Source organism: Falco peregrinus, chromosome 6 (genome assembly GCF_023634155.1).
Source record: "Falco peregrinus isolate bFalPer1 chromosome 6, bFalPer1.pri, whole genome shotgun sequence".
Classification (NCBI taxonomy): Eukaryota; Metazoa; Chordata; class Aves; order Falconiformes; family Falconidae; genus Falco; species Falco peregrinus.
Window position 1 is genome coordinate 54,833,437 of NC_073726.1, and position 17,900 is coordinate 54,851,336.

The 17,900-nt window shown below is 37.6% G+C and overlaps 1 protein-coding gene across 1 annotated transcript in view; it reads right to left on the bottom strand.

The window, feature by feature from the left end:
* Nucleotides 1–17,900, bottom strand: part of NUP205 (nucleoporin 205) — a 52,780-nt gene that overhangs the window by 21,949 nt on the left and 12,931 nt on the right. The window contains exons 9-21 of the mRNA XM_055807702.1: nt 15,529–15,645; nt 13,796–13,933; nt 12,528–12,678; nt 11,538–11,743; nt 9,963–10,145; nt 8,747–8,797; nt 7,948–8,157; nt 7,058–7,157; nt 5,255–5,392; nt 4,813–5,002; nt 3,624–3,744; nt 3,039–3,120; nt 2,453–2,617 (exon numbers count right to left, since the gene is read on the bottom strand). Coding sequence (XP_055663677.1) covers nt 2,453–2,617; nt 3,039–3,120; nt 3,624–3,744; nt 4,813–5,002; nt 5,255–5,392; nt 7,058–7,157; nt 7,948–8,157; nt 8,747–8,797; nt 9,963–10,145; nt 11,538–11,743; nt 12,528–12,678; nt 13,796–13,933; nt 15,529–15,645 — 1,852 coding nt within the window. The remainder of the gene's footprint in view (nt 1–2,452; nt 2,618–3,038; nt 3,121–3,623; nt 3,745–4,812; nt 5,003–5,254; nt 5,393–7,057; nt 7,158–7,947; nt 8,158–8,746; nt 8,798–9,962; nt 10,146–11,537; nt 11,744–12,527; nt 12,679–13,795; nt 13,934–15,528; nt 15,646–17,900) is intronic.

Here is a 17,900-nt window from a genome sequence, read left to right on the forward strand (position 1 = left end):
TCCACAACAGCCCTGGGCAGCCTCTTCCAGTGCTCAGTCACCCTCAAAGCGAGCAAGTTTTTCCTCGTATTCAGGTAGAACTGCCTGTGTTGCCGTTTGTGCCCGTTGCCCCTTGTCCTGTCGCTGGGCACCACTGAACGGAGCCTGGCCCCATCCTCCTGACACTCGCCCTTAAGATACCTGCAGGCATTGGCAAGGTCCCCTCTCAGTCTTCTCTTCTCCAGGCTAAACAGCCCCAGCTCTCTGGGCCTTTCCTCATCAGGGAGATGCCCCAGTCCCTAATCCCCTGGGCAGCCCTCTGCTGCACCCTCTCCAGTAGTTCCCCTTCTCTCTTGAACTGGGGAGCCCGGCACTGGGCACAGCCCTCCAGATGCAGCCTCACCGGGGCACAGTGAAGGGACAGGACAACCTCCCCCCACTTGCTGGCCACGCTCCGCCTGACGCACCCCAGGATCCCGGCGGCCTTCGTGGCCACACGGGCAGCTCACCGGCCACCAGCACTCCCATGTCCTTCTCCACAGAGCTGCCTTCTAGCAGGTCAACCCCAGCCTCTGCTGGTGCCTGGGGTTATTCCTCCCCTGCCGCAGGACCTACACTTGCCCTTGTGCAACTTCATGAGGTTCCTCTCTGCCCAACTCTCCAGCCCGCCCGGGCCTCGCTCAATGACAGCGCAGCCTTCTGGGGTTATCAGCTACTCCTCCCGGTTCTGTATCATCAGCAAACTTGCTCAGGGTACGCTCCGACCCTTCATGAAGGTCACTGATGAATCCAGCCAGACTCTGCGCTGCTGTTCACAACCCTCTGAGCTCTGCCATGCAGCCAGTTCTCAGCCCACCTCACCGTCCACTCACCTAACCCACGCTGCCTGAGCTTACCTGGGAGGGTGTTATGGCAGACGGTGCCAAAAGCCTTGCTGAGGTCAAGGTAGAAAACATCCACTGCTCTCCCCTCGCCTACCCCAGCCAGATGTTACATCGCAGAAGGCTTCTAAGTTGGCCAGGTATGAGTTCCCTTTGGTGAATCCGTGCTGACTACTGCCAATAACCTTCTTTTTCTGCACACGCTTAAAGAGGACCTCCAGGATGAGCTGTTCTATCACCTTTCCACTCCATGCCCTATCTGATACACCATGCTCTGTTTGCCTGCCCTTTTGGTAACACTCCTGGTTGCTAGCATTCCCTAGGGCCATTTGAACCTCCCATGGTGTCTCCTGGCAATGTCCAAGCTGCATCAGCCTCGTTCACAAGATCTGCTGACTCCTGGTGGGGTTCTCAGCTCTTGTTCGGGTTTCCCTGAGGCCAGGAACATCCCCGTCCACTTTGATCTAATGCTCAGCCACAGAACTTAGCGTTGCCACCAGTGCCTGCCTCGCCCACTCAGATCAGTTATGCTTATCAGAGCAGATTATTCATGGATTTATAAAGTTGGGTCTTGAAAAGATCCAAGCATGGAGACTGCGTGACCTGTCTGGCCAATCCACTCCACTGCTTCACTGTCTTCATGGTGAAAAAGTTTCTCCTATATGCAGTTGGAGCCTCTCCTGTTTCAGTTTATGCTCACTGCCACACACCTTTGAAGAGCCTGGCTTTATCCTCTCATTAACCCCTGCTTTGTAGGTATTCAAAGACTGCTGCTAGGTCACCCCAGAGCCTTCTCTTCTCCAGGCTGAAGAAGTCTCACTCCCTCAGCTTCTCTCCATAGGCTGAGTACTCCAGCCCCCTGACCATCTCTGCCAAACTTGCTCAAGTTTATCAATATCTGTCTTGTACTGAATACAAGTTAGAAGCTGAGGTGGCAAACAAGACATACTAACACACTATTTTTCTCACCAACTCCAGAAACTTTAGAAATGTCACTTCTGTTGCTTCAAGGTTCATCTTGTCATCTATTTATTCATACATGTATTAATATGTCTAGCAACAGAATGAAAACCCACGTATTCTAAAAGGTTTTATCCTACAGTGTTAAACAACAAAACTGGTTTTCTTCCCTGTAACTGATTTTAATCAGGAGTTTGAGGAGGGACAGGATAGTAGTCAATTACTATAACCAGTTCAAAGTGACAACCTGCTTTGTAGATTCCCCTGTTGTCATACACAGGTACTTCTTGGATCATCAAATCAAATTCTTTGTACTGTGAACACAATCCACACTGCATAATTAATTTACTATTTTAATGCTTCACTTCTAAACTATCATTTTCCACCGCAACCCTAATTTCAAGCCTGTTTCAAAATCTAACTTAAACAAAGGATCAGATCCCAAAGCTATTTAAATGCTGCATTTCAGCATCAACGTATCTTTTAATTTAGTTTTTGAGTCTTTGAACAAGGCCTGTTGTCTTATTCTTAACATTAAAGGAAACTGCTTCTCCCCATGAATTTTGCAATAAATATTCTCAGGGCTGGTAACAGAATTGATTAAATGCCAGATCAACTTTTCCTCTTCATACCTGGATCTTGTAGATTTGTGGTGCTGACAGGTTTCTTTAGTTCATATCCCAAGAGATACAGAGCAAGGCTGGGAGGACTACGCTCAAGAGAAGTGATAAGAAGATTCAGAATATGGATTCTTGTTTCATGATGGATTCGTGCCCGCTTCTTTTCAGGCTCCAGCTCTTGATTTGGGGGGGAGGGAGAGGGAAAAAAAAAAGTGAATAATGAAGTGAGGAAACCCACTTAACAGAGTAATCCTCGGAGCCTTCAAGTTAAATACAAGAAAGCTAAGGCATCAACTTATATTAGTATGAAGGGATACAAGACAAAAACTTCAAATTACTATTAATACAGCTCTAAACAATACATCCAGAGCAACGTTTAAATACTCGTCTTCTGAAAACAGACTCAGTTTGTAGTTGGCTTATCACACTGTGGACATATCTTAACAAGGCATTGGTGCTTTTCATTTGTTAAAGGTCCAGTTCTACAGAAAACAATGTAAGAAAAGGGTTTTCTGACTTGAAAGCATTTTCTTCACCTCTTTCATCAATTTCTTTCTACGCAAAAGACAATGGCATTTTTAAGAAGCCTTTTACATACCCTCATCTGGATTAATTAATTCTTCTGCATCTTCATTGTCCAAACATTCCACAAACCCAGCCATCAGCTTCTGGCTAATACTCTGTATTCAACAACAGAAGGATGAAAATGAAAAGGATTTCAAGAATATTAAAAACAGTATCTTTCATAATTCCCTCCATATAAGTTGACAGAAGTTCTAGACAAAAATTATATAACCTAGTTAATAAGCAGGAGTTAAGAGTTGTAGCTGTTCTAAGCAGAGGTTAGCAATTAGCCTCTGAACAGAAAAAAAATCTACTGTTGTTACATATGCTAAATTATCCTCACAGGCTGAAGGCTACAAAGTCACAGGAAGGTCTCAGTATCTCAAAGAATATTGTCCTTTACTTTCTCGAAAACATTTATGATACTGGTTGTTTTTCAATTAATGAAGTAGTGGCTTTTCACAATGCCACAGTAAAAGACTTTTTAGATGTAGGTAGATATAAGACAAAATATAGTTTTAATGTACTTGATCTAGAAATCTATCCTTTAAAGTAACATTAATGGAGAACCAGTATTTCACCACTTTCTCTTTCCAGATCCAAAGAAACTGGCACTTACTTGATCATGTGTGAAATCACCCACTAGCTTTATCTGGATGTTGGAATTACAGGAAATACAGCATAAAATCTTGGCACTTTCAAAAGCCAGTTCAGGGTTGCTGTTTCCATGATAAAGATACCTTCAGAAATACAAGATTATTGTAATGAAATTGTTGAGAATTTTGCTTTTATTTCAAGATGGTAATGAACAGATTAGAAATTAAACAACATTTAGAACAGAAGTGTTTACAAATCAAACTACATGAGATAACATTAAAGCTACAAACAAAATTTCACTATACACAAAGCACTTCACACTCCTCCATCAAAAGGAAGGTAGCAGGCTGAGTAGGGATAATCAATCTCTCCTGGAATTTTCACCATTCTGTTTTATCAAAACTCTGCCTCAGACATTGAAAACAACTGGTCACAGGCTTACCCAAGAAACACAGAGAAAATACCTTCACATCATGCAGAAATGAGTGTAACTGAGGACCAAAATTAGCTAAAATCAACTACTGCATGTACACAACATAGAAAAGACTAAAAACAATTTCAAGAAGTCTTAAAAGGCATGCTTTTTTCAAAACTATGTCAACTATTGTTACGTGAAAAAAGTAATATAAATGGAAGACAAAAACATATATAAAGAGTTAATATTTTAGTGCAGTCAGAATATCACTGCTTTTTTTATGCACTAAATTCTACTATTCATCAGTGTTTGTCTGTAAAGTTATTATAAAATTGATCAGTAACATAAGGTGTCAGTGGAAGTGGAAATCCTATAGTTTTGCATTTGAAATGGAGTTTCAGGTTACTAGCCTGATGCTTTTAATATAGTAACTAAGGGACAAACTGTAAAACATGTAAGTGACCAATAGCAACCAAATGAAGTTTTACTTTTCCATCCTATAACAAAGTCTGGGGCAAACTGAAAATTGTATGCAAGGAAATCAATGCACATAAGGCAACCAGGAAGAAGTCATGAGGGGAAAAAAATTCAGAAAGAAACACTTCAAATACAGATCCCAATCTTGACTAGACAATACATAGATCATACCACCTGTGAAGACACCTGCCACCACCACAAAATTTTCAGAGATGCTCTGTGCAAAGTGAAGCATTTGTCAGTAAAACTAATGAAGGGATCAGGATCCGAACACTTCTGTGCCTCCAAAACTCCCCCCTTCCTAGTACTTTGCACGCACCTAGCAATATTCACCACGTGATCGGCCTTTTTAGTGCGAGGGTTGATTCCTTGAAGCAGCTGCTCCAGTGGCGTGACAATAAGAGAAAGGTGGCTCTCCCGCAACAAATCCATAAAAAGATTCTCCTTCTGTAGGGTTAAGTCCAGAAGTGCAAGGCAATACTGTACAGCTTTCTCTAAATGCTTCTTCCCTGCAGTGCACAAACCACAAGAAACAAAGGAGCAGTTAAATAGACTACATTCATAAACCTCGTTTATCAAGCCCTGCACCAAGAAAGAACTTGTCAGTTGTCTACTGCTAGGAAAATTCCCCCCTGCCCGACATCATTTTTATATGTTTTATATGCAAGAGAAACATCTAATTGAAGATATGCAATGTCAGCTTTAAATCCTACTTAGTATGCATTTTAATTTCACATGAAAAATAAATTCTAGGCACATACCAGGAAATGGAGCATAAGTATCAAGCTGCTTAACCCCTTCTTCAAGCAAACTAAGGGACAGTTCCAGCATTGGGGACTCATTCAATAGATGATACATCAAATTGAATCCAGGTGGTTTATATGCTATTATTTCTTCTCCTAAAGCGAGAAGGGGGGGGAAAAATTAACATTAATAGAAAAGATTTCCATTACTCAATGTGGCTAGCCTGAGCTACAAAATGTAACAGTTCCTGTTGTTGTTGTAATCAACACCTAAACAGATGAAACATACTGCATACAAAGTCTTCAGAGGTTTTCTTTACAAATAAGCCATTTAGGTAATCTTTACATTTTGGAAAAAGTAGTAATGGCAATTATCATTACTTTTCAGTATCTAATAGCCCAACTTCAACTTTAACCAGTCAGACTTCCCCTAAGTAGACATGACCTTGGATTCAAATTAATGCAGACTTTATACCAAACTGAAGCTACATTAAATGGTTTTGCAAGACTGAGAAGTAACCAGAAAAAATGTACATCCCCCCAAAGCTGCTTGAAGACCCGGGATGAGGGGAAAAAGCATTTCCAGAAATCAAAGCTGAGACTTTGGTCCCCTGAACCCCGAATGCTCATAGTGTACAGATATTTGCACGTCTGTTGCAACAATGTATGCAAAAATGAAACTATTAGCCTAAAACTCAAAGACCCTCATGAAACAAGAAAAAGGGAATGTCTAGACTAATGTTTCTCATTTATCTAGTCTCCTAGTAAACTATGGTGGATAAAAGCAGGTGAACATTAAGAATCTTTTTTAGCATGCAAGTGGGAATGAAGATGCAGTTTCTTTTTGCATCAGCTTAAACAGTGTCCTCCTCCCTTCCATTCGTTCCATGTCTGTGCTGCTCCCCAACACACTAATAGATGTGCTGTGCCACTGTGGAGCCACACAGTGCATCAGTTCAAGAAATGGATCTAGTAAAAAAGATCAGTTTTAACCCATTTCTCCAATATATCATGTAATCATACAAACTGAAGGACTAGCTGAGGCCAGGAATAAACCAACAGAAATTGCTCAAGCCAGTTAAGCTGTCAAGAACTGTTTGTCAAAGCACAGAGCACACAGGTCTCCCAGATTGAAGCAAGCTCACTGGAGAGGTAATTCTTAAAAGTTGTTCACTTAAGGAGTAGTTCTTACAGCTCTCTACTGCTACAAATTCACAGCCGTAAGGATGGCATTCAATCTTGAGAAGAAACTTTGCATTAAAAAAAAATCTGCAGCCCAAATAAGCCTTAAATTTCCTAGAATGAGGCAACTGCCATCTACTTTGGTCTTTTAGAGAATAGTTATCCAGAACTAAATTACTTGGATCATAATTCTACTGCTACTGTCTACTCTGAATATTTAATGTATAAATAATATTTATATTAGAGGCTATATCAAATACACAGACACCTTTAAATTAATGCTATGAATAGTGGTGATTTAGATACAAACCAAAGAAATCCACAGAAACAAGCCCAAAACAAAAGGTGTTTCTTTAAGTGTCAAATGCTGCTCTTCAATCATATCGGCTACACAAGACAGACAGAAGTCATCCTCCTAGTAGAGCTAGGGAGGTAGGAGACAGTGTACGTGAAGCCCTAATGAATCGGCAACATAGGTCCCAATAGTATGTGGACATTTTTTAATGTCTTCCTATCTTAAAGCCTTGGTCTAGCTTTCTACCAACTCTACTTGCACTACTAAACAAGACCACAAGATAGAGGCAAGAGAGCAAATCAAGTTACGATTCTGTTTGTTAGTGAACAAATGAACAAGTTAACCTTGTAACTCCACATATTGGTCCACAAAGTCTTCAAGTTGAGGTTCATAGTCCCGCAGCAATTTGTAAAACACTTCCAGAACTACCTCAGCTACTTCCCACTGTAGATAATCACAAAATAAAGAAAAAGTCATACACAGGGTAAGATTGACACTGCAGCAACAAGACCAAGATGACAAAGAATACAACAGGCAGCGCAGTGATGTACTGAATCAGAAGTACGGCATGACCATCTAATTCTGAGATACTATCCAACAACACTTATAATTCAACACATAAAATTATTTGAAAGGCCAAACTTTCTTCTGAAGTAAAATGGAACACTAAAACAGATTTATTGCCTGTTCCAGGCTCTATTATACAATATACATATTAGTATACTGAAACTACAAGCAATAAAGAGTCTTTATTAGGTACACAGCTAATAACAGATCATCAATAGTTTCCAGGATAGAGTTTAGCATGCACTTTCATCCAGAAGTATCATAAAGGAAACTCAAATTCCTTGATTCAGCAAGTCAAAAATATTCTCTTAAAGTAACAATGAGGAAAGGACAAATCTAACTTGTAGATCTGGGCACATGCTGTTCAGAAGTCGTTAGCTATGTAGTAGAGTTGCAGAATCCTGTATAATAAATTAAAATTTAGAAATATAAACTTTTTATTTTTTAAAAGGATACTTTATACAGGCTCCTTTAGATAGTTCGTAGATCCTGACCACCCATGAGTTGAAAAATCACCTGCTTACAGAATCAAAATACTGAACTGCTCGAGGTTACCTCTGCTGCATCTAACTTGCACAGCTTCTCAAACAAATCTAAGCCACATCAGCAGTGCCAAATCATTTGAACTACATCCTAAAAAAACCCATATTTTTAAAACAAAAATTACTTTTTCAGCAGCTCTCCGGTAAGCTCTGGTGCGGAATCGAAGAAACACAGAATCCCTGAGGAACTGGAGATAGGGATCAAAGCCTGGTGGACGGAGACCTGCTCCCAAGTTAGAGGGGAATGAACTCTCCACTAGTGTGCTGATGAGTCGACAGAAGGCACGGGTTAAAGGATATTCCTCACAGCGGGACTCAATTTCATTCAATTCAACCTTCCCAAGATGACGGAAAAAACAGAAGGAGAAATATCAAAGATTTTGAGGGAGAAACAGGTGAGAGCAAATAATATAAGGGCATCATCTGTGAATTACTTTACCGTTAATTGACCTTGCTGCATTTTTGTCTACAGTACACCACAAAGCAAAGACAGTGAAGCAACAGTACTGTCGTTTCAGTTCAGCAACATCATCTTCATTCATTTCTGAGCTACCAGAAGACATGCCTCAACATTTACATACTTTGTTTTTATTTACCACTGTTATTAGAAGTGAGCTGTACTAAGATGTAACAAAAGTGAGGACAGTTTAGGAATATAGGAAATCTTAGTAAGAAGCGCTCATAAGGAATTTGAGGGTTTAGATGTTGCTCTGTTACTAGTATGAAGCTGCACTAGCCTCATAAATGGATAAAATTTCTAGAAATTACAAGCAGGCCTGAGAGTAAATTAAGAAGCAGTGCAATAACAGTGCCTATTCCAAGGCTTTCCCATGGACATGGCAGCAGATGCAGCCTCTGCAAGTGTTTCCCAAACTCGTATGCAGATGGTCAGAGAGGCTGCCTGGGTACAAGAGAAACCCTTACCTCAATACCAATTGCTTGTCGCTGGCCTGGACTTCTCACAGTTTGTAATACCTTCAAAACAGAAAGAGAAATTAAAACAGACAAATATTAAACATACTCAAAGTGTATCTCCATCATTTCTATCAGGACTAAAAGATACTCACCACTTTTTAGCTGTAAGAAGTATTCTCTTAAATCCATTTAAAAGGTAAAAAGCTAATTTTTTTCTGTCTGAAAGGTTGGGTTATATGTTGTACACTTGTATGCTTCTAGCTTTATTTATATCCTCAAGTATCTGTATCATGTTTATTGTTAAACAAAACAAAGAGCATAAATACTTTCACATTAATGATTTTTGTCTTATAGCGGTTACGGAAAAGACATTTCCCTTGTTATCCCTTACAACAGTGTATTTTAAGGAGTATCATAAATTAGGAAGCCAAGGCGGTGAGCATTCAAAATACTACTATTATAAGTTGTCATTACTGTCAGGGTCTTTTTATTTGTAATTAACAATAAACCAGCAGTTGCAGTTGAAATGCCTGATGTTCTTCCAATAAAACAGCAACTAGCCTGAACCGTAATAGACGCTATAAAATAAGCCCATCCTATTATGATTTTTCAATTAACAATACAAAAAGCATTTTCACTTGATACTCACCTTCCTTAGGATTAATATTTAAAATTTTCTCTGAAATCAAGACAGCAGGGAAAAAATGCTTTTTTAAAAGTTAGAGCTTTTAATATATATCTATCATTTGCCATTTAAATGTAAAAGTTGACAACAATAATCTGTAAATTACAATTAACTTCCCTGAAAATTAAACGCCTGAAAGTGGAGCTTTTTAGCTAGTCCCTTCTCTCCAAGAGTACCACTTACACCAGAAGAATCTTACCAAAAAAAAAAAAATTTCCCCCACAGAAAAATATGTAACCTGCAGAATATTGATTACTGGTGACACAGACTGAGGAAAACACATTGAACACACAGGACTGTCTTTTAGAAAACCTGTATTCATGTAAAATAAGCAGAGTCAATGAGATCTCTGAGGCATAAAATCATACTGTCATTTTCAAAATAATTTCGAAGTAAGAACTGCATTAACTAAGTGAAAAAGAAGACCATTCAACAATGTCAACAAGAAGATTTAAGAGAAAATGCAATACTATTTCAAATACACTGACAATTTCAATAGGTGGGATGCTATAGTTCCAAGCACTGAAAATTCTAAAATACCTGTGTATATTCCAGGGATTGCCAGAGTGAAGCAGCTATTTCAGGAGATCTTCCAAAAGCAGTAAGTGTTTCTAATAGCTCTGCTTTCAAAATAGGAGGAATGCTGCACTGCAGAAGTCCCAGAATGACCACTACTGGTGTCCACTGAGGGTGCTCACAAAGAGCTAAGCGAGCGTTCTCACTCTACAGTTTAACAGAAAACAAAACTGCAGGTTATTACTTTGAAGATTATTCATGTCTTACAATCTTTAATTCACGGTTAAGTATCAACAATTCTGCTTCATACTTGAAGGTACACCAGACATCAGAAGAATGGCAGACTATTCCAAAACAAACAATTTTAATGAAACAAAAAGCCCAATTTAATGACTCAGAAGTATTAGAATTGTGCCTATCCATACAGAAAAAATGTGCTTAATATAAGCTTCTTATAACAACTCTTTTTTTTTTATTTTTTTTTTTTAGTAGACACATTCATGGAATTAGTCTTGAATAAGTTTAAGTACTTAAACTCTATAGATAGCTTCTTCAAGCACTGGTAGAGTGACTTTATCAGTATTTCTATTATGAACTTAAATTGCATTTGGATATTTGCTTAGGAACTTTAGGAACCTAAAGGAATTTGCTTAAGTGTTAACAGTAGAGTCATCACCAGTGTAAGCTAATTTTAGGCTCTCAGATAAACACTGGACAGGAACAAGCCTCTAGATTCATCCCACAATAATTCCCTGCATCCTTAGAACAAATTTTCTTCTTCCCAAGTTATGGATTGATGACACCAGGAAATATTAGTTTTAAAGAGTTCCTTTTTCCCCATGCTTATCCGAAGTTCACAAGACAGCTCACATAGGAACACCCCTTTATCATCACTACCAAGGATTATTTTTAAAAAGCCTAATTAGTTTCACTGATCTGTCTTATGTTTGTGTCAGCAAAACCAAGGGTATCTCACTAAATCACAGATTTTTCAGGCTGCAGGTCTGGTGGGTACTGAGGAGCTGAAATCCACACTATCCAGAATTACCGAGACAATTCAAATCGAAAACCTGCATTGCAGTTTTATTCTCTTGGAATCCTCCCCCAGTCAACTCATGGCATGCTTTACTAGTTTGGGGATGTTTTAAATCTAACTCTGGAGGGAAGTTTCACAGTTGATCAGGTTGCTTGTGAAACTTCTATTTCCTTTTAAATTCATTTATTATTTTTGCCTTTTCAAACTCATAATCAAATGCAAAGAACTCTCCCACCCCATAGTCATTTCTTCTAAATATATCTCACTTCTTAAAGACATCTCCATGACACCAAAGTGGCAGGAAGTCATGAAAATCATCCCCCCAAAACACCAGCAACACAGGGAAAGGTGTCATCTCTTCCTGCTTCACCTGGACCATGTGTTTGGTCGTAACAGTTATTCCTGATGTCTCCCACACTTCTGAAGTTCACTAATCAAATGACAACTGCTAGTTAAATTTGCCCTACATACCTTTTTATTCAAATGAACTTCTCAGCTAAATTATGACGTTTTGCAAGAAATAAAATGCACTAACAAAGAAAACCAAATAAAAGGTTACTTACCCAATTTACTATAACAGTGGTCAGCTGTAAAAAAGCAATTAATCCGTCCTGTTCTTTCTGTGTAATTCCTCGGAGAGGCAGGTGACGATACTGGACACTGTCTGCACTTGGCAAGTCCTTCCTTAAGTGCTCATGATAAAGCATCAAAGAGTGGAAGAAATGCTCCCAGGAGACAGGGCTGCCACCTGCTCCTTGGATGTTTTCCGCTACAAAAATGACAAACAGGTGACAAGATTGTCTTTCTACTTTTTCACAGGGTGACAAGTAGGGTAGTTAAATTTAAAAGGAAAACTTTCTTTCTTATCTAGAGGAAAAAAATAAAGTTCAAAGTAAAGCTATTGTTTCCGAAACCAGTGTTTCTGGTTTGGGGTTTTTTGTTGGGATTTTGGTTTTGGTTTTTATTAGAGACAGAAAGGTGCTAATATGAAAAGCCAGGACAAAAAGTTTTCCATTTTTTTGAATCAGAATGTTTGCAGTATTATTTGTATCTTCAGAGGGTGGGGGTGGGGGTGTGCCAATTTGATCAATGCAAAATTAATGCAAAACACAGGACTGACCAGCATCTCTTACTTTGAGAAAGCGCTAATATATTACATGTATCAAAAAAATTCTAATGGAACAAAGTACTTCTGAAAAAAGTCAGCTCAGGAAATACATTTCCAAAATATACATCTTAACTTTAAGACATTACTCATTTTATAGTTTACAATAAGCAATACTGATACTCTTCATCTCTTATGGTGTTAAGACACAACTTTTTTAAAAAACACATTCCTACACTATGTGAATTACTTGCTAAGGTGCTCAGACATTTAATTACCTAATCAGTCTTTTTTTTTCCCAGATTGCACTTTCAAGTGAAGCCTTCCCATTTCATCTTTGTACTAATAATGAAATGTTGAAAGTATGAAACCACAATTCACCTCAAATGAGTCTGTACTTTTCTAAAGAAAAATAGTTCAGAAAGAGCTGAAATGTCACTTTTCTTACCATGACTACTGCCATTGACTTTTAGCAAACTAAAGCAGTAATGAGCACACTGAGGCCCACTAGCCAGTCCCCGCAGCATTTTCAAGTATGGGATGTAAATTGTGGAAGGAAGTAGATCTCCCATTTGCCTAACAAACTTTGACAAGACAACCTAGAACAAATAAAGATCGGTGTTTAAAAAATGAATTCAATCTGAGTATTTTAGGAAAAGAATAGGCAGCCAAAGTCAGAAAACAGATTCTAATGTGATCAGGGAAGGGTAGAGGGGTGGAATCACAACTCAGGGAAAAAAAAAAAAAATCCTTTGTAGATGGGCCAATTCAGTTTCCCAGAAGGTGAAAAACATGTTGCAAACAGGAAATAAACAAAAGAAAATAAATCATGCAATTGCAAAGTATACTAACTTTCCAATTCTGTATTTCTAGTGATAAAATTTACTTCAGCTCACAAATGCTGCACAGCAGTATTATTAACACATCTCCCACTGCAAGTTAAGTGGTATTGGGAAAGAATTCACTATGCTTGTCATGTCCCTGCATAGTAACTCACACACACAGTGGTTCCTCCGAGAGTCCTATTAGGGTGTTTGTAGACTGCACCAGGCCCTAACTTAAATTGCCTGGATTGTGAATGTGTCTTGAGATGCATCTGATACATCTCATACTAGGTTTTGCCTAACACTGCATGGTCCTTCAAGAAGCATTGAAGGCTGATAACATCTCAGGTATCTAAAGAGTTTTGGAATGTCTGCTTCATCTGTTTAGGTTGCTTCTTCATTCTAATTTTAACTGCTGTCTCTCATGGGCTATACCTTTTGGGCTTTAAACAACCACAATATTCTTCAGAATTTTTACCCCCCAAAATACCATCAACTACAGTTAATGAAGGTTTTTTACAGTTAAGGAATTTAACTTCTCAGTTACACCAAAAAGGTATGTAGAGCTCATGAGACAGAGAACACAAGAGCACTGTTACCAGAATTCATTTAGCAACTGCAACAAAATCAGACCTAAAAAAAAATTTTCGCAGAGGTTTGTTAGGACTCTTTCTTGCTAATTTTATTGACAACCATGAATGACTGACAGTAGCTCATGTTAGAGCAACCAACAATAACCATGTCATGCAGAACAGGACACATGCAGATAAGCCACTAAAAAAATGTCTCCTTAGAGGCTAGCTGTATTAAGTATACCAGAAACTTTGTTGCCTGTTTTTTATACTAGTTTAGTTTCAAGTCACTAGTAATTACTAAAGAAAATCTAGATAACCTGGCGCTGAGGGGGGCGCTGATGAGCTACTCCAAGGTAGGACCCCATGATGGTAGATGTCTGCAAAGGCTCTGATGGACACCAGTATTCAAGGGCAAGCTCCAGATTAAAGGGGTCTTTCCTATACAACTCAGCAATCTATCAAGGAAACGAAGGTGTTAGAAAAATATCAACCATATAAAGAAAAACCAATTACTTCAACAATATGCACAGCTACTAGATAAACTAAACGTGTCTGAGAGGCAAAGCATCCCACAGCTGGTGCTCCATTCCTTACAACTCACTGAAAATTACAGCCTCTAAATAGCAATACCAGAACAAATGACAGCCAGAGAAATTCAAAATACACACATAAGTGAAACTTTCATAACTTTCTACCTAATTAATATAGATTAAATCATTGCCAAGAAAAGTGTCATTTCTCCTTAAAAACCCACTTGTGTACCTTGATATATTAACTCAGAAACAAGTTAGCCAGTATCAGGATTAGAAATCTTAACCATTATCTGAACATAAACATTCTTCATAGTAAATGAAGAAGTAGAAATTAAAATCTAAGTTTACTATGTATCTCAGAGCTACTTAAGAAAGCATTTTACTATAAATTTTCCTGTTATGTCCTACAGCTCAAAGGACTACCTTTGGAAAAGACAAGCAGTCTTTAATATAGGGATTACTATACTGAAAACTGCATACGTGCACATTTTCATGCTAAATAAAGGGAAAGATACAAGTTTCTTAATTATTCATGAACAGAAAATATAAAATGAACCTGTTCAATATGCAAATCTGTTTTCTAATGTGGAGGGGGGGTGAAAGTGCAGTCAGGTAACCTTAATAACTAATATTTACATAAACCTATATATTTAAATTTAATTTCCAATTTATTTTATTTCAATTTTCTTTATTAAAAAATATGACAGAAACAGAAAGATCTTTCTTTTAGATGTGTACACCTGTGGTCAAAATTCTACTGAAGTTCAAGAACTTGTAATTCCAGCAGCCTTAATGGGGTCACCTTGCCCAGCCTACTCTATAGCAAATAGAAAACAGTCTTCCAAAATCCTCATTACAAATATAACACCACATGAAAATTATTTAAACATTTCAATTCTTTATTGGAATAACTGTCAATAGTAGAGGAAACCCCCTGAAACCTAATTATAGTTTACTCACAGTAAATAGGGAGAAATTTGAAGACTTGGAGAAACATAAAACACTGTGTAAACATTAAGATCTAGATACACAGTGGTGTTCCATTCCAAAGAACTTCCATGCATTTAGCCAGATCTCAACTCCAATGATAGCCTGTAGTCTTAAAATTCCTATTTCTAAGTTATGCTAAGATAATCTTATTATAATTTAAATTTTAGATATTAAAATATTTTGTGAAATAGCTTCAGCTCAAGAATCTTCAAACATAAGTATGCAGCATTTACGTACTAAACAAGAACTGAATGACACTTCATTAACATCAGAAGCCAAGACAGTAAATTAATGAAAAAGCTTTTTCATTAAAAGTTTACACGAAAAAAAAAGTTACAGAAATCTACATAAAATTTACATGAAAAAATATAGAAAGTGTATATATTTACAGGAAAAAAAATCCCTCCGATCCAAAAAGGGAAAGATACAGCACTGTATGTTATCGCTCTGATATGGGTTTTCTGATGAAGGAAAGTCAATCACTTTTTGCCACACTAATTTATAAGGAAAATAAAAATAGGGCTTACTAAAAGCATTAAATGCTCCAGATCTCTCCGAAGGGAAATAGGTGGTTCGTTACCCATCTGAATACTCATGTGGATCATGCGAGCATCTTCATCAGCACGGTTTCTCAGCTGTTTCACCTACACAATTCATGAAGTGGAAAAAAAAACAGTGGTCTGTATTTAGCTAAGAATGAAACAGAACAGAAATAACAGAATTTTCTACACCATCTACTAAAATCTAAGAAAGGAAATGAACTTGAACATACATGACAAGAATATTCAATTATTATTTTTTTTTAATCCACCCCCAAAGAGTTACATTCAAAGATATATTCACTTTCTTACTGTCAAGGCCCTCAGTTTAGAACTTATATCATGGGAGTTTTTCCCATCTGACTTCACCAGATCCTCTGGTTTGGCCTCAAAAGGTGGATCCTTTTCCTCTTTCTACTTCAAAAGCAAGATGGGTTATCTTCAAAGTAAGTCAGACCATTATCAACAAGCAGTGAAAAGAAACAGAAACACTAAAATAATGTTTTCTGTATATAGACCTGTGAATACATCTTAGCCATTTAAGGCCACTTCTACTTACAGCTACTTTATGTTTTGAAAAGTTTTGGATTGATGCAATTACTTTGGACCCAGTCTGTTGCAACTAAAGCATTACCATGTCAATAAATACTGGGGGGGGGAGAACAACTGCAACAATTACAAAAAAGGAAAAAAGGCCTTTAATCAGTATCCTAATATTCCTTGTGTTGAAAAAAACTAATTACTAAACAAAAAATAGCTGACATTCTGATATCAAAAAGCCTTTGACAAAACACTCCACCAGAGGCTTATATAAAGCAAACAGACATGAGATGAAAAGTTAAGTTTTGTCAAATATTAAGCAGATATTGAGGAACAAGAAACAGAAATAAGTATCAATTCAACACAACAATAATTAAAGCAAGGTGATGGCTAATAGAGACTGGCTCATGGTCTATAATATATATTAATTTTCAAAACTGAATGAGCAGCAAAACAATTGTGTCTTATTAAGAAAAAATAGTTAAAAACTAGAAATAATTGTGGGAAGGGTCAGAGCAAACTAGCCAAATTAGTATACTAACAAAATTAACATACAGACAAAATAAGAGTGTTGATAAATGAAATAATTCATTATCTGAACAACTAAAGCTAATTCTTGAGTTCTGAATGTAATGAAGTAACCAAAAGATTTACCCAAATCACCACTGGCAAGCAGCATAAATGTTAAAACTATACAGAAGAGTTAAATAAAACGCTGACTTACAGATTTAAGTAAAACTGAACAAAGAGGTTTTGTATATATAGATACACACACGTATATATATACACACACAAAAAAAAAAAATCCTGCAAAACAGACACTTCTCTTGCTCCAAAATTTGAGATTCGGTAGAAGTAACTGAGTACATAAGCCAACCACAAACTGATAGCAGTTAAGACAAAAAATTCCTACACAGGGCTATATTCCCATTGCTTACTAACAAAGTCTTTCCTGCAAAACAACAAGTACTGACCTCTGTCAAATTGGAATACAAGTCAACGGTCAGATTTCTGCTTCTATCCTGTATTACAACATCTACTTGTAATAAAAAAAAAATATACATCTCTCTGCATCCTTAGGCATCAGCTACGATCAACTGCAGATCTGAACTAAAGCAAAAAAACTGAAATGGAAAAGAAATACTCTTCCCAGAGATAAAGCCTCCAATTCCATAATGCAACAAAGGTGAGAGATATATCAACAAACCAACCAACAGCCTTGGGATTTTCAGGCAGTTCTGTGGAAAACAGGAAACAAGGTCATACCTGTTCTAAAATCTAATATGGCAGCACCTTTAGTCTGGGTCAGTCTCCAGCTCTTCCACCTTGATTCGAAAATCTACTTTATATCTTTTTCGTAAAAACTGGTATTATGGGAGACATTTCATCTTTCATAAAGCAACAGCATTCAATGACCAGCTGCCTCATAAAAAACTTCCCAGTTCCAGACCCCTTTGCACTTGATTGTTAACAGGCTTCGGACATCTTACGAAGGCTGCATGCAATGGTGTTTTTTTGTAATACAGACACAGTAGCCTTTAGCAATCTTTGGAATATATGAGGAATATGTGACTTATATTTTATGGAAGTTCCTTAAACAATGTGGTAAGTGTATGCAGCACTTGCGGTATTACAGGCTGCCACTGCAGAGAAACATAGCTGCAAAGTTATCAATGTGAACTTGTATGAACTGACATTATACTTGTTCATTAGATAACCTGTGGATTAAAAATACATCTTAAGAAAGCAACACGCAACACCAGCAGATTATAAATAAATTAGGATTAAACTTAAAAGCTGTCTACACCATGTTCATATAT